General features: G+C 41.9%; 2 protein-coding genes across 4 annotated transcripts in view; one reads left to right on the top strand and one right to left on the bottom strand.

Annotated features, from left to right (window-relative positions):
- Window positions 1–435: 435 nt before the first annotated feature.
- On the top strand, window positions 436–14952 carry LOC120033711 (arrestin domain-containing protein 3-like). 3 transcript variants are annotated; one of them, XM_038980188.1, is made up of 4 exons: window positions 1006–1289; window positions 1533–1572; window positions 1665–1812; window positions 14796–14952. In XM_038980188.1, the coding sequence occupies exons 1-4, from the start codon at window positions 1277–1279 to the stop codon at window positions 14850–14852; spliced, it is 258 nt and encodes an 85-aa protein (XP_038836116.1). In that variant the 5' UTR covers window positions 1006–1276; the 3' UTR covers window positions 14853–14952. The 3 variants fall into 3 exon arrangements, 2 of the variants coding, with proteins under 2 accessions (XP_038836116.1, XP_038836164.1); XR_005473998.1 differs by lacking the exons at window positions 1006–1289; window positions 1533–1572 and adding an exon at window positions 436–542; XM_038980236.1 differs by lacking the exon at window positions 1533–1572.
- The window catches only part of LOC120033535 (tricarboxylate transport protein B, mitochondrial-like), a 30274-nt gene continuing 20498 nt past the window's right edge, over window positions 14943–24718 (bottom strand). The window contains exons 4-9 of the mRNA XM_038979961.1: window positions 20835–20973; window positions 19866–19950; window positions 18344–18448; window positions 17873–17988; window positions 17657–17730; window positions 14943–17485 (exon numbers count right to left, since the gene is read on the bottom strand). Coding sequence (XP_038835889.1) covers window positions 17371–17485; window positions 17657–17730; window positions 17873–17988; window positions 18344–18448; window positions 19866–19950; window positions 20835–20973 — 634 coding nt within the window. The 3' untranslated portion in view covers window positions 14943–17370. The remainder of the gene's footprint in view (window positions 17486–17656; window positions 17731–17872; window positions 17989–18343; window positions 18449–19865; window positions 19951–20834; window positions 20974–24718) is intronic.

Raw genomic sequence — 24718 nt, 5'->3', positions numbered from 1 at the left:
AGTATTCAAAATGTAAGCAGTACTTTTGGGTGTCAAGGAAAATGTATGGAGTAAAAAGTACAATATTTTCTTAATAAGGAATGTAGTAAAGTAAAATGCGTCAAAAATATAAATAGTAAAGTACAGATACCCCAACAAACTACTTAAGTAGTACTTTAAAGTATTTTTACTTAAGTACTTTACACCACTGATATTAATGCCCATGATTTTGAATGAGATGTTCGACGAGCAGGTGTCCACATACTTTGTTATGAAGTGTATTTTGTGTTAGACACGCCTCTGACATGTAAAGTAAATTCCATCTGCAGTACTGAAAATATTCCTTAGTCTACATGTAAAATGCATGTCTGTCGGTTATATTTCTATCTGAATGAATGTTCTCATTGTGTCCTACTGAACAAGGCCCAGGTGTTGACATAGCCTAGGCAGCCGCCATAAAGAAGAAGCCCACTAGCGGCAGCCCAGGCTAGTGTTGACACAGCGCCAGGCCGAAGTAGCTAGCTGTTCTGGCAAAGGGCACCTGTTAGCAATCGAGTTGGAAGGTGTGTATTGGCTTTCTCCGTGCACGTTTGAGTAGTTAGTAACTTAGCTGTAACTTCTCACAAACAAAGCAAATCAAACTACCGTAGCTCGACAACATACATTGACCAGCGCGTGTGAAGTGCATAAATTTCACTCAAAATACTCACTCGGCTGCTCTCGATGGAACGAATGATGCTTTGAAGGATGGAAAAACTGAGCTAACTATGGTTAACAGTTAGAGTTAGCTAGCTAACTTACGCTGTGGCTATTCGTACTCGGCTGTAATTGTCAGTGCAGTTAGTGAATTGAACTTAATACATGTGTCTGCATCTCTAAATCATGCTACACTCAACGAAATCGCCATTACTAACTAAACCGTGGTATGGCACTTGTTACACGTTTTTGGATATAAATTGATTGAGTGAACGGGTTAAAATTCCCATTCAAGAAGAACCACAAGACACGCCCTTGTCTGATCTAAACTGTCGACACCCACCACTGTAACGTTAATTGTTGCTTTTTCTTCGTAAGACAAATCAACATTTACATTTTTGTTGCAATGAACTAAAACACAGAGCCTCTAGAAATTTATATTTTTAATTGTGCAAAATATTTGGAGAACCTTAAAAAAAAGTACTATACATTTTAACGCTTTAAATCCGAGAGTGACTTTCTCGAGCGGAGACGCTGACAGGTCAGATTTATTTTCATCTTTCGAAGAAAACAAAGCTCAGTTCCATAACAATGACATTTAATGGAAAGCAAAGGTACAGTGGACAACACAAAGACGACACGAGTTCACTCGGCAAAGCTGGAATTCTTCAACGTCTTAAGTCGTATTGCAAGAAAATAACGATAGCTACAAAGTAATCTGAATTCTGATACACCTGTGTGTGTGCACTCCCGTGTAACTGTGATCATATTGGAGTTATGATCATAACTGTGGTGTTTAAATCGTTCACTGTTTTGTTTTCCACCTTCTGTGGTCCCTAACACCACATTTCAACCAGGAACCCATGTGTACCCGTTCACATTCCAAATTCCACAAGGGTTTGTATGAAGTCAAGTACTGTAGTTGTTTGCTTTATTCATTGTTGCATGCTCAAGGTCTGACCGTTATTGTTGCACTTATTTTCATTCAGGAACTTCCCCTCTTCTTTCCATGGGGCGCATGGCAGTATAATCTACTCCATGAAGGTGGAGATACACAGGCCCTGGCATCTAACCAAGGCGTTTGAGACAGAGTTCAACTTTGCCACCTACATAGACACCAACCAACCACATCTTCTGGTAAGGGCATGTCCTCCCATTGTCTATCTGAACCTACGTGGGCACTAGGCCAACCTAATGTCATTGAGCTAAATGTCATCCTCATATAATTCCCTCCTGTGGAAATAGGTAATCCACTTGACTCACTTTTGATATGTGACTACTCATATTCAGGGCTGGTCCTGGCCATTCTACTGCCCTAGGCAACACAAAAATGGCTACCCTTGCAAAAGTAAAATGGTCCCAATAAGCAAAATAATGACACAGAAAATAAATATTTTAGACATATTTTCAATTTAGATTCTGAATGAATGGTGAAAAGACGTATTTTCCAGACATTGAATTCAGGTTAATTTTCAGTTGTGTTTATATTTGGGCCAAATCAAGGCTGGTCCAGACTGGACAAAATCTGAACCAAACATAGACGTCTATGATTGGTTCAGATTTGATATGTTTTGTTTTGTAAAACACCATAAAAAGATGGCCGGTCCGGACAGGACCAAGAAAATACGTCCAAAAGATGTCGGTGTCGGTCCGTGCTTACTGGGATGTAGCCTACAATGGAAATGTATTAATGCCCATCCATGTGGTAGGCCCACCGTTTGTAAAACAGGCTGTTGCATTGGCTCCTGATTCCTGTGACTAATCAATATAAGCTACCCAACTTTTTCAGAATGAGTTCTCCTGAGCCTATTTGCAATGTGTTTAGGGATAGATCACATTTACTGGGACGGAAGGGTGGCCCAAAATAGGGGAGGGTTGTCAAACTTTTTTTGTTTGTTGCTTTGGGGAGGGTTGTGTGTTTTTTTTATTGGGCACAGGGGGGTAATGTTTTTTTTTCTTCCTGGTTAACATTAACTCTTGCAGGTTTTACTATATAATTTCTTCCATCCTAGCCAAATTTCCTCTTCTGCTTGCATGCGCCTCCCCTATGTCAAGGGTGTTTTGGTACTTCCATTATGCACTACGCTTTTCCATGTGCTAACTTTTACTATACCACAGGTCAGTACCAGTCTAAGTCTATCCACCATGCATAGTGATAATAGTGGTAGGTGGATCGTTTGTCCAGATCGGAAATAGGCTAACTAGCAATCATACCACACATAAAAGCATTCAAAGTTGCATCAATTTTCAATATGAATTGACAAGTACAAATAGGAGTAGCTGATACTGTAGACAGCGGACAGGCCAGGTGCATCATTGCGCATGAAAGAACAGACATGAAACACACAGCTCAAAAAGCTCCTCTATTGGTCTTGTTTAGGGACAGTACATGTATCATAACTAGACTAACTGACAACATCACAATGCATTGAATAATTGCATTATTGTATTCAAGTGAGTAAAAATTCTACTTTAGACTGAGGTGAAAATGTCATTTGAATAATGGCGCAAAAGCCCTGTGATTTGAATGTTTCATTCGATTTGGATCAGATGTGGGTCTTTTTACAACAGTTTATAAGGTCTAGAAAGGCACAGCAGGCCAGTCTGGCTGTATTTTTAATTCTGATACTGAATGCGCAGTCTGTTTCAGATCATCATTCTCCCAAGTTGTCCTATAATAATGTGGCAACAAATGCTCCCGGCAGGCCCAGTTATTCAGGAAAGCTTAAAACACACTCTGCCTCCTCTCCAATCCATGCAGCTGTACCTCGCGCACCTAGAACCTAAGCTTCAATATAGCCTAAATATTTATCATTTAACTTTTGAAATGTATTACATTTTTATATGTGGCATAAACACAACCAGTCACAATGTTTTAATCTGATTAGGCTACTTTAAAAGTCTCCTGTAGGCATCCTCAAAATGGCTTGACATTTAGCAGGTTTCCATCAAACCTTTTTATGCTGTAAAGTAGCCCAAATGTTGAATAAAAAATGACACGACATCATGGGAAAGCATGCAGTTTCAGGCTACAGATTAAATCAATTTTGATGAACTTCACAGGGTGGTGAAAGTGTGCACAGTGATGAGGTTGATGCTCCTTTCAATAAATAAGAGGGTTTTATTCAAATCAAATCACAGTTTATTTGTCACGTGCGCCGAATACAACAGTGAAATGCTTACTTACAGGCTCTAACCAATAGTGCAAAAAAGGTATTAGGTAAGTAAAGAAATAAAACAACAGTTAAAAGACAGTGAAAAATAACAGTATCGAGGCTTTAAAAGTAGCAAGGCTACATACAGACACCGGTTAGTCAGGCTGATTGCGGTAGTATGTACATGTAGATATGGTTAAAGTGACTATGCATATATGATGAACAGAGAGTAGCAGCAGCGTAAAAGAGGGGTTGGGGGGGGGGGGGGGGGGGGGGGGGGCACACAATGCAAATAGTCTGGGTAGCCATTTGATTACCTGTTCTGGAGTCTTATGGCTTGGCGGTAAAAACTGTTGAGAAGCCTTTTTGTCCAAGACTTGGCACTCCGGTACCGCTTGCCATGCGGTGGTAGTAGAGAGAACAGTCTATGACTGGGGTGGGTGGGGTCTTTGACAATTTTTAGGGCCTTCCTCTGACACCGCTTGGTGTAGAGGTCCTGGATGGCAGGCAGCTTAGCACCAGTGATGTACTTGGTCGTACGCACTACCCTCTGTAGTGCCTTGCGGTCGGAGGCCGAGCAATTGCCGTACCAGGCAGTGATGCAAACAGTCAGGATGCTCTCGATGTTAGTCTTGGTTATGTTGAGGGATAGGTTGTTATTCTGGCACCACCTGGCCAGGTCTCTGACCTCCTCCCTGTAGGCTGTCTCGTCATTGTCAGTGATCAGGCCTACCACTGTTGTGTCGTCTGCGAACTTAATGATGGTGTTGGAGTCGTGCCTGGCCATGCAGTCGTGGGTGAACAGGGAGTACAGGAGGGTACTGAGCACTTACCCCTGGGGAGCTCCAGTGTTGAGGATCAGCATGGCAGATGTATTGCTACCTACACTCACCACCTGGGGGCGGCCTGTCAGGAAGTCCAGGATCCAGTTGCAGAGGGAGGTGTTTAGTCCCAGGATCCTTAACTTAGTGATGAGCTTTGATGGAACTATGATGTTGATTGCTGAGCTGTAGTCAATGAATAGCATTCTCACATAAGTGTTCCTTTTGTCCAGGTGGGAAAGGGCAGTGTGGAGTGCAATAGAGATTGCATCATCTATGGATCTGTTTGGGCGGTATGCAAATTGGAGTGGGTCTAGGGTTTCTGGGATAATGGTGTTGTGAGCCATTACTAGCCTTTCAAAGCACTTCATGGCTACGGACGTGAGTGCTGCGGGTCTGTAGTCATTTAGGCAGGTTGCCTTTGTGTTCTTGGGCACAGGAACTATGTTGGTCTGCTTGAAACATGTTGGTATTACAGACTCAATCAGGGACATGTCGAAAATGTCAGTGGAGACACCTGCCAGTTGGTCAGCACACGTCTTGGTAATCCGTCTGGCCCCGCAGCCTTGTGTATGTTGACCTGTTTAAATGTCTTACTCACGTCGGCTATGGAGAGAGTGATCACAGTCGTCCGGAACAGCTGATGCTCTCATGCATGCCTCAGTGTTTCTTGCCTCGAAGCGAGCATAGAAGTGATTTAACTCGTCTGGTAGGCTCGTGTCACTTGGCAGCTCGCGGCTATGCTCCCCTTTGTAGTCTGTAATAGTTTGCAAGCCCTGCCACATAAGACGAGCGTCGGAGCCGGTGTAGTATGATTCATTCTTAGCCCTGTATTGACGCTTTGCCTGTTTGATGGTTCGTCGCAGTGCATAGCAGGATTTCTTGTCAGCTTCCGGGTTAGAGTCCCGCATTTTGAAAGCGGCAGCTCTACCCTTTAGCTCAGTGCAAATGTTGCCTGTAATCCATGGCTTCTGGTTGGGGTATGTACTAGAGGTCGACCGATTAATCGGAATGGCCGATTTAATTAGGGCCGATTTCAAGTTTTCAGAACAATCGGAAATCAGTATTTTTGGACACCGATTTTGGTCGATTTTTTTTTCATTTTATTTAATTTATTTTAAAAAAATCATGTACACCTTTATTTAACTAGGCAAGTCAGTTAACAAAGACCGGGAAGTACATGTTTCGTCTCTCTCTCTCTCTCTCTCTGTATTGCCAACACATCATATTGAATATCACAATAAGGGCAGAATTTAAGTCAGAGAAACCATGATAGTAGTTGTTTATTTATGGAATTGTCTCTGTATACATGTTTTAACCACAATTCCTTTGAAAAATGTACTGTATATTTGGTCATGTTTTATAAACTGAGTATCAAGGGAGCATTTTAGGACACTGCTAGTTTTTTTCAGGCTGGAAATAGTGTCAGTGGCCACCTGTACAGATATTGCATCTTAATTTGATCACTATTTTGTCACCAAAAAATTCCCTGCGCATCAGGAAATTTAAACAAGCCTTAACCTGCAGTTCAATTTTTCTCCATGAGTGGGCACCAAACAATATTTTAAAATTCTAGTTCAACTGTTGCCTGGGGTGGCCTAGAGATTAGGGCTTCTGCCCACACGCTTCTGGCCCAAATAACTAAATTCCCCCAATTTACATTTAGTTACACATTTCAAATATTGACATTCCAGGGATAATAAATGACCATACCAGACACTTTTATTTTAGACGGTTGTATTTGATTGGTAACATAAATATGACACAAATAAAGTAATATCAGTAGGCTATACCAAGATTAGTTTCCATTCATAAAGTGTCGGGTAAATTGCCACAGTAGATTTGCCTTGGTAAAGAAGGAATTACTTTATAGTGTGCAAAGCTGTCATCAAGGCAAAGGGTGGCTACTTTGAAGAATCTCAAATATAAAATATTTTGATTTAACACTTTTTAGTTACTACATGATTCCATATGTGTTGTTTTATAGTTTTGATGTCTTCACTATTATTCTACAGTCCTGGCCAAAAGTTTTGAGAATGACACAAATATTAATTTCCATAAAGTCTGCTGCTTCAGTGTCTTTAGATATTTTTGGCAGATGTTACTATGGAATACTGAAGTATAATTACAAGCATACAAGTAAGGCTTTTATTGACAATTACATGAAGTTGATGCAGAGTCAATATTTGCAGTGTTGACCCTTCTTTTTCAAGACCTCTGCAATCCGCCCTGGCATGCTGTCAATTAACTTCTGGGCCACATCCTGACTGATGGCAGCCCATTCTTGCATTAACAATGCTTGGAGTTTGTCAGAATTTGTGGGTTTTTGTTTGTCCACCCGCCTCTTGAGGATTGACCACAAGTTCTCAATGGGATTAAGGTCTGGGGAGTTTCCTGGCCATGGACCCAAAATATCGATGTTTTGTTCCCCGAGCCACTTATTTATCACTTTTGCCTTATGGCAAGGTGCTCCATCTCACTGGAAAAGGCATTGTTCATCACCAAACTGTTCCTGGATGGTTGGGAGAAGTTGCTCTCGGAGGATGTTGGTACCATTCTTTATTCATGGCTGTGTTCTTAGGCAAAATTGTGAGTGAGCCCACTCCCTTGGCTGAGAAGCAAGCCCACACATGAATGGTCTCAGGATGCTTTACTGTTGGCATGACACAGGACTGATGGTAGTGCTCACCTTGTCTTCTCCGGACAAGCTTTTTTCCGGATGCTCAAAACAATCGGAAAAGGGATTCATCAGAGAAAATGACTTTACCCTCAGCAGTCCAAACCCTGTACCTTTTGCAGAATATCAGTCTGTCCCTGATGTTTTTCCTGGAGAGAAGTGGCTTTTTTGCTGCCCTTCTTGACACCAGGCCATCCTCCAAAAGTCTTTGCCTCACTGTGCGTGCAGATGCACTCACACCTGCCATTCCTGAGCAAGCTCTGTACTGGTGGTGCCCCGATCCCGCAGCTGAATCAACTTTAGGAGACGGTCCTGGCGCTTGCTGGACTTTCTTGGGCGCCCTGAAGCCTTCTTCACAACAATTGAACCGCTCTCCTTGAAGTTCTTGATGATCCGATAAATGGTTGATTTAGGTGCAATCTTAATATCCTTGCCTGTGAAGCCCTTTTTGTGCAAAGCAATGATGACTGCATGTGTTTCCTTGCAGGTAACCATGTTTGTCAGAGGAAGAACAATGATTCTAAGCACCACCCTCCTTTTGAAGCTTCCAGTCTGTTATTCAAACTCAATCAGCATGACAGAATGATCTCCAGCCTTGTCCTAGTCAACACTCACACCTGTGTTAACGAGAGAATCACTGACATGTCAGCTGGTCCTTTTGTGGCAGGGCTGAAATGCAGTGGAAATGTTTTTTGGGATTCAGTTAATTTGCATGGCAAAGAGAGACTTTGCAATAAATTGCAATTCATCTGATCACTCTTCATAACATTCTGGAGTATATGCAAATTACCATCATACAAACTGAGGCAGCAGACTTTGTGAAAATGTATATTTGTGTCATTCTCAAAACTTTTGGCCACGACTGTACAATGTATGAAATAGTACAAATAAAGAAAAACCCTTGAATTAGTAGGTGTGTCCAAACTTTTGACTGGTACTGTAAGAATTCATACCCCTGAGTAAATACTTTGTCAAAGCATCTTTGGCAGTGATTACAGTCTTTTTGGGTAAGTCTCAAAGAGCTTTCCACATCTGGATTTTGCAACATTTGTCCATTTATTCTTTCCAAATTGTCAAACTGGTTGTTCATGATTGCTAGACAACCATTTTCAGGTCTTGCCATAACTCGGCCACTCACTGTCTTCTTGATAAGCAACTGCAGTGTAGATTTGGTCTTGTGTTTTAGGTTATTGTCCTGCTGAAAGGGGAATTCATCTCCCAGTGTCTGGTGGAAAGCAGAATGATCCAGGTTTTTGTCTAGGATTTGCCTGATCACAACAAAATGTGGATTAAGTCAAGGGGTGTGAATACTTTCTGAAGGGATTGTATGTAGTGTAGGATCAGTTGTGTTATTCCTTCTCTCAAAGAGCAAGCATTACATCAAGTAGCCTATACAGTTGCATTCAGTATAAGAGAATCAGGTATACAGAAGCCTACAATTACTCATTGGCAGGACAGTCTCATTGTGCATCAATGTTATCCAGAGTGAAAGTGGGGCAGACTGGCCGTCTGGTATTTCAAGCAAATCCCTGATGGGCTTGTCCATTTTTAGTTCAGTGGACCTGTCTGACTTGTCTTTTTTGCAAACAGTATCTGGCTAATCATGGGGGGGTCTCAAGAAAACAAATTGTCAGGTGTGGGAGTCTTGTATAAAAATTGGGCTGGTGTGGGGGTCTTGAGGAAAAACATGGGCTGGTGTGGGGGCCTCAAGGAATAAAATGGGTCAGTGTGTTAGAAATGCCAGGGCTGATTTCTGGTCCCAGTCGGCAACTGGTTCTCAATGTCATATGAGTCTAATGCTTTTTTATGGAGATGTCATATCGGGAAAGGCCTGTGGAGATGTCGAAATACATTTTTTTTTATTGATTTAAATCTGAGGGTAAAGGATTTTCTTTGGAAGGAAGTAATGGTCAAACACCTATACCTTATTGCGGAAATGAAGCCATTTTTGTTATAGAGGACTTTATTTTTTGTCCTTAAAGGATGAAGAAAGTGAAACCTGTACGTTTGTTTATTTTGTAGGCTATATCATTAAGTTAAATGGCTTATGATAGTTGTATACATGTTACAGTGATTGCAGAAGAATTTGTCACTGCATAAAATGTCTTCTGAGCAGTGATGTGTGTTTTACAGGCAGAAGCATTAGTGAACCTGAACGACAGGAGTAGGCTACCCCTTTAATTTCACATTCCTACAAAATAAATTATATTCACTCCCTAGAATTCACTTTGAATTCCTTCAAAGTTAAACTCTTCTAGTAAACAAAAGTCAACATTTTCCCCATGTAGCCTACATAATATCCTAAGATGTACTATTCACCTCCATCATCAGAGACCATCATCCTATAAATGTCTTCATGGAGAGGTTGTCTAATCAGTGAAGACTGAACTGAGCAGATCTATGCTGATTACAAGCAACAGCCCAAGCTACTTTCAACTTTGTCTCAAACCAGGATGGCACCATGGAGAAGAAATTGAGTTTCCCTACATCCGGAGACGTCACTGTGTCAAACATGTTCCGTTTATTTATTAGGTTGAGTAAATTTGATAAGGGTTCATTTTAACTGGACAGACTAGAGTTGACTGGACAAGATTAGACTAGAATGCAATAGAATACAATGGAATAGATCTTCGGAAAATGTATTTTGCTTTCCCAGTTGCTAAACCAGCTGACACCATACATGGAGAGACTCAACCCCGGACCAGTGGTCCTGGAGCAGTGTAGAGATTTAGTTCTCCAAGGCACAACAAACCTGGGATTCCTCCGATCAGTTCAACAGATCGCCGCTAACCAGCTCCTCAGATGGAGCGAGAGGGCTTGAGGGGGGAAATGGAGAGAGAATTAAGGAGCTTATGGACAAGGAGATAAAGGAAGACACTGTAAAGGCCCTCTATGAACTAGTGGATAAGATCCAGAAGGTGGGAGAGAAGAGGAAGGAGGAGGGAAAGAGAAAGAGGTGGCATGGCAGAGAAATGTGGTGGAGAAGGGGAAGAAGAAGAAGCAGAGGGAGGCGGTACAGTTGAAAGACAAGTGTCTGGATTGGCAGAAAGAAAAACTGGAGAAGAAGAGCAATAAGCTGGGAAATATTGGAGAAAGTTGGTGAGTTGGAAAAGGAGAAAGAGAAGTTGGAGAGGAAGAACAACATAGTGGAAAGGTTAAAAGTGGATGAGAGATGGAAGAAAATGACAAGAACAGGAGAGACAATTTAATAGAAAAATTATCAAATTCAAATACTCAGCAAAAAAAGAAACGTCCCTTTTTCAGGCCCCTGTCTTTAAAAGATCATTTGTAAAAATCTAAACTTCACAGATCTTCATTGTAAAGGGTTTAAACACTGTTTCCCATGCTTATTCAATGAACCATAAACAATTAATGAACATACACCTATGGAACGGTCGTTAAGACGCTAACAGCTTACAGACGGTAGGAAATTAAGGTCACAGTTATGAAAACTTAGGGCACTAAAGAGGCCGTTCTACTGACTCTGAAAAACACCAAAAGAAAGATGCCCAGGGTCCCTGCTCATCTGCGTGAACGTGCCTTAGGCATGATGCAAGGAGGCATGAGGACTGCAGATGTGGCCAGGGCAATAAATTGCAATGTCTAATGTGAGACGCCTAAGACAGCGCTACATGGAGACAGGAAGGAACAGCTGATTGTACTCGCAGTGGCAGACCACGTGTAACAACGCCTGCACAGGATCAGTACATCCGACCATCACACCTACGGGACAGGTACAGGATGGCAACAACAACTGCCAGAGTTACACCAGGAACGCACAATCCCTCCATCAGTGCTCAGACTGTCCGCAATAGGCTGAGAGAGGCTGGACTGAGGGCTTGTAGGCTTGTTGTAAGGCAGGTCCTCACCAGACATGACCGGCAACAGTGTCACGTATGGGCACAAACCCACCATCGCTGGACCAGACAGGACTGGCAAAAAGTGCTCTTCACTGACGAGTCGTGGTTTTGTCTCACCAGGGGTGATGGTCGGATTCGCGTTTATCGTCGAAAGAATGAGCGTTACACCGGGGCCTGTACTCTGGAGCGGGATCGATTTGGAGGTGGAGGGTCCGTCATGGACTGGGGGCGGTGTGTCACAGCATGATCGGACTGAGCTTTTTATCATTGCAGGCAATCTCAGCGCTGTGCGTTATAGGGAAGACATCCTCCTCCCTCATGTGGTACCCTTCCTGCAGGCTCATCCTGACATGACCCTCCAGCATAACAATGCCACCAGCCATACTGCTTGTTCTGTTTGTGATTTCCTGCAGACAGGAATGTCAGTGTTCTGCCATGGCCAGCGAAGAGCCCGGATCTCAATCCCATTGAGCACGTCTGGGACCTGTTGGATCGAAGGGTGAGGGCTTGGGCCATTCCCCCCAGAAATGTCTGGGAACGTGCTGGTGGAAGAGTGGGGCAACATCTCACAGCAAGAACTGGCAAATCTGGTGCAGTCCATGAAGAGGAGATGCACTGCAGTACTTAATGCAGCTGGTGGCCACACCAGATAGTGACTGTTACTTTTGATTTTGACCCCCCCCCCCCTTTGTTCAGGGACACATTATTCCATTTATTTTAGTCACATGTCTGTGGAACTTGTTCAGTTTATGTCTCAGTTGTTGAATCTTTTCATGTTTATACAAATATTTACACGTTAAGTTTGCTGAAAATAAACGCAGTTGACAGTGAGAGGATGTTTTTTTTGTTGTTACTGAGTTTAGATGTGGAAGAGAAGGCAAAGGAAGAGACTAAGAAAGTGAAAGAAATTGGCGGGATTGAAGGAGAAGATTGAAAGGGGAAAAGAGTTGGGGAGAAAAATGGAGGGAGAGAGAGGAGTTTGGGCAGAGGAAGGAGGAGGTGAAGCGTGTGAACTGGATATGAAAGAGAAGCTGCAGGTGGAGGTAGAGAGGGTGACGCAGCAATAGAGGAGAAGGAAGAGAGGGAGGTGGAGCAGGCGAAGTTGGATATGGAGAAGAAGCTGAAGATGTAGGTAGAGAGGGTAACAGCAGAAATGGAGAAGGAGGTTGAGCAGGTGAAGGTGGGGACAGAGGAAAAGTGGAAGGTCAAAATGGAGAGATTTAGAGAATTGATTGTAAAAGATAAAATAAACGAGAGACAGGAGATCGACAGAAAGAGAGAAGCGGATGTGGATAGAAACAGACAGGAGTTGGAAGGAGTGACGGAGAAGATGAAAGAGAGAGGAAATGTTAAATAAGGTGATGCTGGAGAATAAGGAGGCGAAAGGGAGGAGGTTGAGTGAGTGAGGTGGGAAATGGGGGAGTTGAAGACGATACAGGCAGATGTGGAAGACAGAGATGGAGAAGAGGACAGAGAAAGATGGGTTTGAGAGGAAGAGGTGGAGAGATCGAGGAAGGATTTGGAAGGATTAAAGGAGAAGTTGAAGACTGAAAAATGTGGTATGAAGAGATTGATAAAGAGATGGAATTGGTGAAGAAGGAAAAGAAAGAGAATGAAAGGGAGAGAGCGTGAGTACATAGAGAAGAGGGTGAAGGAGGTGGATGATGAAAAGGAGAGAATGAAGGAGGAGTAAAAGCTTTGGAGCTGGGGAAAGATCAAAAAAAGACTGGAAAATGTCATACAGAATCTGAGGAATGTGACAGACACTGTAGTGATGGCAAACGATTCCCTCAGAAAGACTAAAGAGAGAGAGAGCGAGCAGCAGAAATATGCGAGGAAGATAAAATGCAAGATGAGAGGGAATTGATGAGAAGACTTTTCAGGAAAAAGTCCAAAAAAACAATAGAAAATACAGGTACAGACACTTCATATAACAATCTGGTGAACTCAAATTACATTCTCTAATTATCCCAACTGTATTCTAAAGGACTGATATCCACACCCTGATTTGTGTACTGCACATAGCCAGAGCCATAGGAATAGAATAAGAGTAATATACAGTTACCTTCAGTGCCTTCAGAAATTATTCACACTCCTTGTCTTGTTACTCATTTTGTTGTTACAGCCTGAATTTAAAATTGATAAAATTTCGATTTTTTTTTTGTCACTGGCCAACACACAATGTCATATGTCAAAGTGGAATTATGTTTTTCGAAATTTTTACAAATTAATAAAAAATGAAAAGCTGAAATGTTTTGAGTGAAGTATTCAACACCTTTGTTATGGCAAGCCTAAATAAGGTCAGGAGTAAAAATGTGCTTAACAAGTCACATGAACTATAATAGTGTTTAACATTAATTTTTAATGACTACCTCATCTCTGTACCCCACACATCTGTTAGGTCCTTCAGTCGAGCAGGGAATTTCAAACACAGATTCAACCACAAACACCAATGCCTCACAAAGAAGGTAAAAAAGAAGCAGACATTGAATATCCCTTTGAGCATGGTGAAGTTAACACTATAAAGATACAGGCGTACTTCCTCACTCAGCTGCCAGAGAGGAGGGAAACCGCTCAGGGATTTCACCATGAGGCCAATGATGACTTTAAAACAATTACAGAGTTTAATGGTTGTGATAGGAGAAAACTGAGGATGGATCAATAACATTGTAGTTACTCCACAATACTAACCCAATAGACAGAGTGAAAAAAGGAAGCCTGTACAGAATAAAAAATATTCCAAAACAAGCATCCTGTTTGCAACAAGGCACTAAAGTATCATGTTATGGGTATGGCATGGCTGCATCATGTTATGGGTATGCTTGTAATTGTTATGGACTGGGGAGTTTTTCAGGATAAAAAAGAAATATAATTTAGCTAGGCACCGGCAAAATTCAGTCTGCTTTCTATCAGACACTGGGAGATGAATTCAGCTTACAGAAGGACAATAACCTAAAACAAGGCCAAATCTACACTGGAGTTACTACCAAGAAGACAGTGAATGTTCCTGAGTGGCCGAGTTACAGTTTTGACTTAAATTTGCATGAAAATCTGTGGCAAGACCTGAAAATGGTTGTCTAGCAATGATCAACAACCAATTTAACCGAGCTTGAAGAATTTTGAAAATAATACTGGGCAAATGTTGCACAATCCAGGTGTGGAAAGCTCTTAGAGACTTACCCAGAAAGGCTCACAGCTGTAATTGCTGCCAAAGGTGATTCTAACATGTATTGACTCTGAGGGTTGAATACTTACACTGTATCTAATCAAGAGATATTAGTGTGTTTTTTTTTTACAAACGTTAGAATTTTTCTTCCACTTTGACATGAGTATTTTATGTAAATCGTTGACAAAAATGACATTTAACTCCATTTTAAGCCACTTTGTAACAAAATGTGGAAAAAGTCAATGGGTGTGAATACTTTGAAGGCACTGTATATGGCCACCACAGCTACTATTCACTAACATTATCTTGTAAATATAGTCAGAGCCATTATTCAGTTGAGATTGAATGGACCCCAGGTAACATTCTCTTGTTTGAATGCATAAACCACCTCAAAATAATGGCGCTGTAACTATAAAAATGAATTGTTTCTTTCACTTTCAGATTTCCAGATGGGACAGCTACAGTGATTATATCCCTGACCTCATGAAAGGGGAGTAGGAGGGAGGGAAATACGCACACACACACAGACACACACAAACAACACATTCTTCTACAATTGGAAAAACTTTCAAATTGAAAATAAAGGAATGCAAAGACAGTGGTTATTTATTGGTTCTTGGTGTAATACCACCTTAGATTTAGAGGTTATAATAACGTAAGAAACACAGTGCATTCCTCTAGGAATTTGGAATGACATCCATTTAATTCTGATGGTGAGATGATGATATTTTAGACAGTATATGGTGAGGAGACTGAGGCCTCCCATACCTTACAGTACATGTTGTATATACAACACTATGTAAAAGCAGAGTCAAAACAGTCCGTATACTGTTACCGACAACACAAAGGCTCTAAAAGCAAAGTAATGCGTTTCATTTTCTATTCCACCGATGCTAAATAAAGCCATATTTTCTTGTTATAGATTTGACCACAATCGTCAGGGCAGATATTTGTGCAGATTCAGAATGCTCTTACATAATAATATATGTTACCATGACTACAACACATAGCAATTGATGATTGTGGCAAAATACACTTTATGATCAAGACCCTGAAAACCCAGATGAGATTGATAAAGAAAAATACATTGTAATGGTTTCAAAATGGTTTTCCTCATGAAGTTAGAACTAAAACAACCCCCAAAATGGCACCAATTGTAACATAATGTCAAGGATTATGTTACATGTGGTGCCATTTTGACAACAAAGGCCTCTAGAATGATATGAATGTGGGAAAATGGAATGGGAAGGTTCCCTCAAGTTTCCATCTCAGAACAATGCTGAACTGTCTGGAATGCAACCATCTGTGGCAGGAGGCAATCTGAGCTGGGAAACTGAGTTACTGTATGGTTGAGCCCGAATGGCGACCAGTAGTGATATACCAAAGATTTTTTATAACTTAACCAAGATGGACCACAGCCTGTTGTTTCCGATGGGAACATATGAGTCATAGTGGGCAGAACAAGCAAGGAGGTGGGCAGAGCCAAGCACGAGCTAGCGAGATCCTATTGGCCCGTTCTAGCAAATATCTGCATATTTCCGTTAGGGAACACCTACTCTGTGAAATTCGCTTGTGCGATGGCTAAAGTCTACAAAACTTAGTCAACTCTATTCATAACAGATTATAGTTTTGGGAACAGAAAACTGTATTGAGATCAAATGTTTAATCGATGAGAGCATTTGCAGAATGTAGGCCAAAATCCATCTCGTTCCATTTTCTACCACTGCGCACCAGTGGGGTTTCTCTCACTACCATATTTGGTAGTGAATGGAAACACCAAGTGGATGCTTAATATTTATACATCCAGTGAAATATCTGTCTCATTGTTCTATCTGTGGATATACCATACAGGAACAGAAAAAGCTGCGACCTCTTGCACCCACCCAATCCATACAGTACTGTAATGTTAACACCATGAAGCATTCGCTTCCAAGTTAGAACTGTACATAACACTGCACAGTATAACAGCGTGTCTCAAACAGACTCATTACTACACATTCAACATTCAATAAATACATTGAAAAGACTCTGATCAATATATTATGAATCAATATATATTATTTACCCATTTTCTCTTCTCTTGGTAAGAATATATTACTCTATGTATACGTTTCACTTGAGGAAAAAGACGTTAGCCATGGCTAGCCCAAAAGGGTGAGTGGTATTACAGTAGAACTGTGACAATAATTAGTATAATTTGTCACAACTTGGCAGCTTGCTACTGGATGTACTTGGCATCTGGAACTGAGTAAAACAATATACTCAGCAATTAAACATTAATAGTCAACCATAATATGCATTATAAAAATAAAAATCATATCACACAAGTAAAATGATTGCATAAAAGGGTTGGTAATACATTCTCAAAAGGAGGGTTGGGTAGAAGTTACAATTCATGTAGTTGCTACTGTAACTGTTACTGTAGCTAGACCCTCAGGTCAAGGCAGAACCACTATGCTTTAACTCAGGATGATATGGTACCCACTACCATACAGTTAACTCATTATGATACTGTAATTAATTTACGTAGACATAAAAAAAACACATGATATATTTCAGTGTTCTTCAATCCAGGTCCTGGAGAGTGACATTACGTGCAGGATTTTGTCCCAGTTTAGCGCTACACCTCATTCAACTCATGGAGGCCTTGTTTAGAAGAATCAGGTGTGTTAGTGCAGGGATGGAACAGAAGCCTGTACACTTTGTAGCTCTCCGGGACCAGGGTTTGTGACCACTGCATCCAAATAGATATTATTCATATGATAGTTTTCACTCCGCTTACAGCTCAGCTGGTGAGTACAGTTATGGGTAGGCTGCGTCTGAAATGGCACTCCATTCCCTACACAATGCCCTACTTTTGACCAGACCCTGATAGGAGCCTGATTGGTCAAAAGTAGCGCACTACTTTATATAGGAAATAAGGTGGTGTTTGAGACGCAGACTGGTAGAAGGCTCAGTTGTCCAGTCACATCGTGTTTGGCCCAGTGAGGTCAGAAGAGGCTCCAGCCCCGCCCCCTCACTCCGTCTTCCAGACCGTGTTGAGAACCTTGACCACCTCCTCATAGATGATGAAGACGATGGCCACATCCAGACACACACGACCCAGCCGAGGAACCGTCCCCTTATAGAACCTAGAGAACACAGAACAAGGAGAGTAGAACATCATATAAGTAGAACTCAGGATCTCTATGGAGTAGAACCTCAGGAATGAGACGGAATGAGCAGTAAACAATACCATTAGGTTCCTTAAGGGAGTTATACATAACGTTTGATCGTATAGAAGTGTATAGTGGTGCACTTACGCTCGTACACCCTCGTGTCTCATGATCTTCAAGGCACAGTCCAGCGTACTCTTATACTTATGAGCCTCCAAACCCTTCGAGAGAAAGACACAGGGTTATTCACTTAGACAGGGGTGGAGTTACGCCTTACATGTATTTCAAACACATTCAATCCTTTCAGATGTACACAAGTGCCTGTAGCGGTACCCTATCCTGTAGCGGTACCCTATCCTGTACCTGCATCCTGGTCTTGATGACATCTAGGGGGGTGTTCCCAAACACGCTGGCTGCTCCTGCGACGGCTCCAAACGTTCCCGTCACCACAGGGTTAATAGCCTTATTGGGGTTATCCCCTGGGGAGAGGAGATACGGACAGAATGCTCTTTAACACTCACCCAAGTGGGATATACACAGTACGCTTATCAAAGAGAGTACCTTTTTACAGGTATAGAGATCCACTAGAGATCAGCATTGACCTCTTGAGGTCAGCATTGTCTGTGTGGTGTAGACAGCCATCAAGGGCCGGTATTCATAAACGTGTCAGAGTAGGAGTGGATCAGCTCCCTTCTGTCGATGCAATCATACTCATTGCAATCATACTCATTGTGATCTAAAGGCTAAGCTGATCCCCAATCAGCACTCCTACTATGAGACACTTGATACATATGGCCCCTGGAATCCTGATAATGATGGCTGACACTCCCGTACCTTTGTACCAGTTCCTGAGGGAGGTCATGACATAGAAGCGGATGGCCTGGTTGGAGCCCTGCTTCAGGACGGTAGCCGTCAGGCCCTGGTACGTCCCCTTAATACCTGGGGGACAGTAGCAGAGAGCAGCAGTTAGCATCACTGGATGTAGTAGCAGCATTATGCACTGCCCTCTTTAAAGAGTGACTGAACGCACCAATTCTGCAAGGGTTTTTCTGTTGCTCATTAAGAAAAATAAGATTTCAATCTTGGGGGTGTTGGTTCAATGTGGCAGTTACTGATCTTTGTCCCCCATGAGACACCATAGGTACAAAGCCAGTATCACTTACTTAAATTAAAGAAGCCAGTTTTATTGCTTCTTTTATCAGCACAACAGTTTTCAGCTGTGCTAACATAATTGCAAAAGGGTTTTCTAATGATCAATTAGCCTTTTAAAATGGTAAACTTGGATTAGCTAACACAACGTGCCATTGGAACACAGGAGTGATGGTTGCTGATAATGGACCTCTGTATGCCTATGTAGATATTCCATAAAAAATCTGCCGTTTCCAGCTACATTAGTAATTTACAACATTAACAATGTCTACACTGTAATTCTGATCAATTTGATGTTATTTTAATGGACCAAAAATTGTATTTTCTTTCAAAAACAAGGACATTTCTAAGTGACCCCAAACTTTTGAACGGTAGTGTATGTCAGTTCATACACACAATAAGTAGGTCACATGAGGAGAGGCCTTGTGCTGTGAGGTGTTGTTTGTTTTTATTTATTTGTTTTTTGAAACCAGGTTTGCTGTTCACTTGCGCTAATATAAGATGGAAGAGAGTTCCATGCACTCATGGCTAGGTATAATACTGTACGTTTCCTTGAATTTGTTCTGGGCCTGGGGACTGTGAAAAGACCCCTGGTGGCATGTCTGTTGGGGTAAGTGTGTGTGTCAGTGCTGTGTATACGTTGACTAGGTAAACAATTATGAATTTCCAACACGTTTCCAACACGTGAATGTTTCTTATAAAAACAAGAAGTCAGTCTTTCCTCAACTCTTAGCCAACAGAGACTGGCATGCATAGTAATAATATTAGCTCTCTGATTACAATGAAGCGCAAGATGTGCCGCTCTGTTCTGGGCCAGTTGCAGCTTAACTAGGTATTTCTTTGCAGCACTTGACCATATGAACAAAACGAACCTACTTGCACTTTTTAGTCAATTTTGGTACTGGAAATGTTTCTGACTAAAATCGATGTCACATAAGCCGTTTTCAATGAGAGAAGTTGATTCTCAAGTTTCGTTCATCTTTAAACAATAAATGTCAGTGTGAATCTCAAATGACACCCTATTCCCTAGTGCACTACTTTTGGCCAGAGCCCTATGGGCGCTATATAGGCAAACAGGTGTCATTTGGGACATATTCATGGCCTTTGTTGATCATTCAAGGTTAGGGTGGTAGGATCAGATTACCCTCCCTAAACCCTAGCCTTAAATCAGTGTCTAGTCTAGGGCAACTTCCCCCTCCTTCCTTACCTTGGGTTCTGATGATCTCCCTGACTCCATGGTAGAAGCCTCTGTATTTGGGGTTGGCTGAAGACTGGTCGTGGATGAATTTAACCTTGAGAGAGAACACAGGAACAGCTTGACCACCAAACATACACAGATACACGCACGTACGCGCAGACACAGACAGAGACAGACAGAGACAGACAGACAGACAGAGACAGACAGACAGACAGAGACAGACAGACAGACAGAGACAGACAGACAGACAGAGACAGACAGACAGACAGAGACAGACAGACAGACAGAGACACACAGACAGACAGAGACACACAGACAGACAGAGACACACAGACAGACAGAGACACACAGACAGACAGAGACACACAGACAGACAGAGACACACAGACAGACAGAGACAGACAGACAGAGACAGACACAGACAGACACAGACAGAGACAGACAGAGACAGACAGAGACAGACAGAGACAGACAGAGACAGACAGAGACAGACAGAGACAGACAGACCGTATTATTAAGAAACCCAACTGTGCTCCAGGAAAAAGAGCATTATCATGTTTTTTTCTTTATTGTATTATCAGTTTGACAGAGCACTGAGAGCAGACAGACAGCCTTGAGAGATGTTCTTGTCTGTCTGACCTTTAATTCAGAGAATATTAAAGAGTATGATTGAAGAGAATACATTCCTGGAAGGCTCGGGTCAACCCTCATTCAGCTGTTGGATTAGATTTGTAACAAATAGAGACTGATTTGGGATGAGGTCTTCCTATTCAGATCTAAAAAAGTATCAGCTAGACAGCTGACTCCTTACCAGTGGGTAGGGGGTATCAGTGACACCAAATCTGAGAGGAGGGGAGTGGGGGGATAAAGACAAGAGAGAGGGAGAGACAGAGAGAGGATACGAGGCTATAGAGAAGAGACTGGAAGAGGAGACGGAGCTATAAAGAAGGCTATAGAGATGCTCTGTCTCAGACATACCTTGACAGTCTCCATGGGACAGACTATGACTACAGCCTCCATGACTCCAGCACCAAGCCCACACAGCAGACCCCTGGTGCTGTTCAACTTCCCTGCCTCGTCACGGGCATGGTTACTGAGATACTCAAACACACCAAACCTGAGGAGGGGAGGAGAGAGCGAGAGAGAGGAAGATGGAGAGAGATAACATGTTAGTATACAGCCCAGTCGATTAGTTCAATCAATGTTGTTCTCATGAGTGATAGTCATTGATAACAAGCAGAGTTGTTGTTGCTCAGGTTTGAGAGTGATACAGTGATATCAGGAAGAGGAGTTAGGCTTGATTCTAGACTTGAGTTTGAATATTGTCTAAAACAGTGGTCTGATCGACCCGTTAATCTGCAAGGCATTTCTAGTTGATCGCCAAACATTTCTGTAAAAAACCCAGCGATAAAGCCTTGTGTTTCTATTTTTTTATTAGTCTCGCGCGCTGTTGTTGGTAGGTGCGGCCAATTCAACTACCGTGCGCGCCGGGTAGGCAAACTGTTGCCATTTCATGTGTCTGAAGGTACAAACTCTGCCTTCCCTGTGGGCCTGGAGAGGAAATCAAGTGCACTATGCAACCGCTGGCCAATCAAATTGCTCAGATGACCGAGTCTGCAGTAACGTAGCATGTGTAAAAGAAAGCTACGGCAAAATTGATACTGTGAGATTTAAAAACGTTTAAAACCATGACTAGAGAGACTGTCAACGAATACAGCAAAGAGCTGCTGTTTTTATGAGTGAGTTCATGTTTAAGTTCTTACTCAGCACTGTCAACACTTTGTATTCAACACTTTTATATCCCATAAAATGCGCGTTCTTCCTATTTCCACTCAGCGCTACAACAAGCAGTGCGGCAGTAATGAATGAGTAGGAAAGTGTATCTATAGGCTTGAGTTGTTGTTATTATTAGCGGCTTGGGTCTTTTTTAATATCATGGGGTATTTTACTTTCTCTGTTCACAGGAGTAACAACATGAATTTGTGGTGCGACTCGAGTTCGCCATCAGCTGGAAGACAGTGTCCCTTTTTGGTCAGTGTCAGTGGAGGAAAGGGAGAGCGGAGGGATGTTGAGAGACGGACCCGCAGTCTGCTGCTTTCTCCCTCTGCTGAGACTGACCATCAGATACAGGCACCATCAGCCCAGTAAAATAAAAATCACATTATTTAAATGTATGATCACTCAGCTGTGCCTCACAAGTAATACAACCATGGATCGATTACCTGTGTGATCAGATAGCCTACCTCCAACTTTTTTATATAATTTAAAAAAATGTCCCGAACAACAATTAATTGGCAGGTAAATTCAAGCAAAGCCAGTATGTGGTGATAATGTATTGGGCCTATAGCTTACTACACAAACATCATTGCTACAGTACTGTTTTTAATGTGGTATTGTTGCATAGGCTTACGTTTTTTAAGTCATGTTAATAAAAAATAAGAGCCGTAGATCTTGGCATGCATTTTGACTCAGAACGTGATCTTGACTCAGAAAATGTTGGTGACCACTGGTCTAAAATCTAATCCTAGAATTTCATAGAATATCAGACTAGAACCTTCAATCTAGACAGTTTTAGAATCATAATTAGAATCTCGTTAGACTCAATAGAATATCCCTCTATCCTGGCTCCTTGTTACCTAGGTGACAGTAAAACAAATAGACTGATACTGTATAACTGTGAAGATGAGAAGGGTCAGAGTTGCTGATATCTCTGGATGAGATATGGAAACAACAAAGAGTCTTCAAAGAGTTCTAACTCCACTGGACACCTTAGAGGAAGCCAGGTTGGGTTTAATCAGCTGATGAGCAGAATTTCACACCAGCTTCCTCTCTGAGCATCATACAACTGCTTAGTAATCTTAGTAGAAGTCTTTGCCCAGTCCTATCACTAGTCACTTTAAACAATGCCACTTTATATAATGTTTACATACCCTACATTACTCATCTCATATGTGTATATACTGTACTCTATACCATCTACTGCATCTTGCCTATGCCGTTCGGCCATCGCTCATCCATATATTTATATGTACATATTCTTGTTCATTCCTTTACACTTGTGTGTAAAAGGAAGTTGTTGTGAAATTGTTAGATTACTTGTTAGATTTTACTGCATGGTCGGAACTAGAAGCACAAGCATTTCGCTACACTCGCATTAACATCTGCTAACCATGTGTATGTGACCAATAAAATTTGATTTGATTTGAGGCAAGAGGCAAACGACTTTGTTCGATGCCCAGGTGAAGTGAAACAAACTGCTATTGATACAGAATGTTTTACTACCCAGCAGGTAAGGCACATCCTTGTTTAAAAATGTAGCCATAAAGTCTGATGACTCAGCAAGCAACGGATGCCCGGCAACTGCTACCATGAAAGCGAGCTGACCGTTCTGTCTCACCCCAGGAGTGTGTGTATGTGTGTGTTAAGCTTCACTGTAATCAGTTAGGAGATGCTGTGCCAGGGAGTCCTTCACTGGGAAAGTTATTTATAGCAGGAATTGGATTGTGGTGATTTCAGGACCAAACACAACATGGAGGAAGAGAGGAGGAGAGGGGAAGGAGGGGAGAGGGGGAGGAAAGACACTTTGCCACTTAGTGTTGATTAAAGGTTTGTTTTCTTGTAACCTGGTAAAAATAAATACAGATATTTTATTGTGTTAATTTATTGAGTTACTATTTTCTTGTTATCTATTTTTGAATTTTCATACTTTTTAACTGCATTTTTGGGAAAGAGCTCGTAAGTAAGCATTTCAAGGTAAAGTCTACACTTGTTGTATTCGCCGCATGTGACAAATAAACATTGCAAGATCAGGTGGGTTTCACGAGGCTAGGTTTCTTGTGCCTCTACCTTCTCACCCGAGAGTTTCTGGTCTGACCGATGTCTTCTTGTCTGTCTCGGACATTGACGATCTGTCTCCATCTCTGGGTGTGTCTCGCTGTTCTATTTCGTCATCTCTTACATTTAACATTTAAGTCATTTAGCAGACGCTCTTATCCAGAGTGACTTACAAATTGGTGCATTCACCTTATGATATCCAGTGGAACAGCCACTTTACAATAGTGCATCTAAATCTCTTCTCCCTCCACCCCTCTCTTTTTTTTTGCCTCATATTTTTTTGTTAATTAAAATGCAGCATCTGTTTCTCTGTCTCTACTCAAGAATCATGTTTGTTTGTTTGAGTGATAGTCGCTTCACAACTCGCATACGCTGTAGTGCAGGAACACACAGACACGGACTGGCAAACAAAAGGCAATGATGCCTTTATAGATTGAAAGTAGTTTCAAAACAGGTCTCTCTCTCTCATCCACCTTAATTGGACTGCAAGGAAGTGGCAGTATAGTTTTTTTCACTATTTTATACCTTACATCACCCCATTAAAATTACTTCAATGTGCTAAGGCTTAACTACCTCCTCTCTTTAGCCAATTCAAAGTGACAGAATTTTTTTAATCGTCCCAACATGATGAATAACAGTTGGTCCGGCAGCCAAAGTCCAGAATGAGTCAGAGGCACCTTGGTCGTCACAGAGACCATGGAACATCTCCTAAACCCCATTAGGGCTCTATCTGCAAAGTCAGTTGCCCCTCGCCAAGAGATGAGGGGAGGAGGGAGGTATTTGGGAAAGTAAAGGATGAGGGGAAAAGGAAAGGGGTGGATGAGAAGGCAGGTGGAGTTAAATGGGAGGATGAAAAAGGTCAGTCTCTCCACTAAAGCCCAGTGTCTCTCTGGCCTCACCCTCACCACTCTCTTATCTCCTTCACTCCCCGTCCTTCCCCCCACTGCTCCACACTGTACATAACAGGCAATCAGCTAATGGGATGGGGGGGATGGTGGGAAAGGGGGGAAAATGATGGATTGGTAGGG

Source organism: Salvelinus namaycush, chromosome 1 (assembly GCF_016432855.1).
Source record: "Salvelinus namaycush isolate Seneca chromosome 1, SaNama_1.0, whole genome shotgun sequence".
Classification (NCBI taxonomy): Eukaryota; Metazoa; Chordata; class Actinopteri; order Salmoniformes; family Salmonidae; genus Salvelinus; species Salvelinus namaycush.
The sequence above is the reverse complement of the archived record's forward strand: the minus strand, read 5'-3'. Positions and strand labels throughout refer to the sequence as shown.

Excerpts from the sequence above, each read along its gene's own strand:
- LOC120033711 (XM_038980188.1), top strand. Across the intron at positions 1,573-1,664 it reads ACATTCCAAATTCCACAAGG|GAACTTCCCCTCTTCTTTCC; the intron begins GTTTGTATGAAG and ends ATTTTCATTCAG. Across the intron at positions 1,813-14,795 it reads CCAACCAACCACATCTTCTG|ATTTCCAGATGGGACAGCTA; the intron begins GTAAGGGCATGT and ends TTTCACTTTCAG.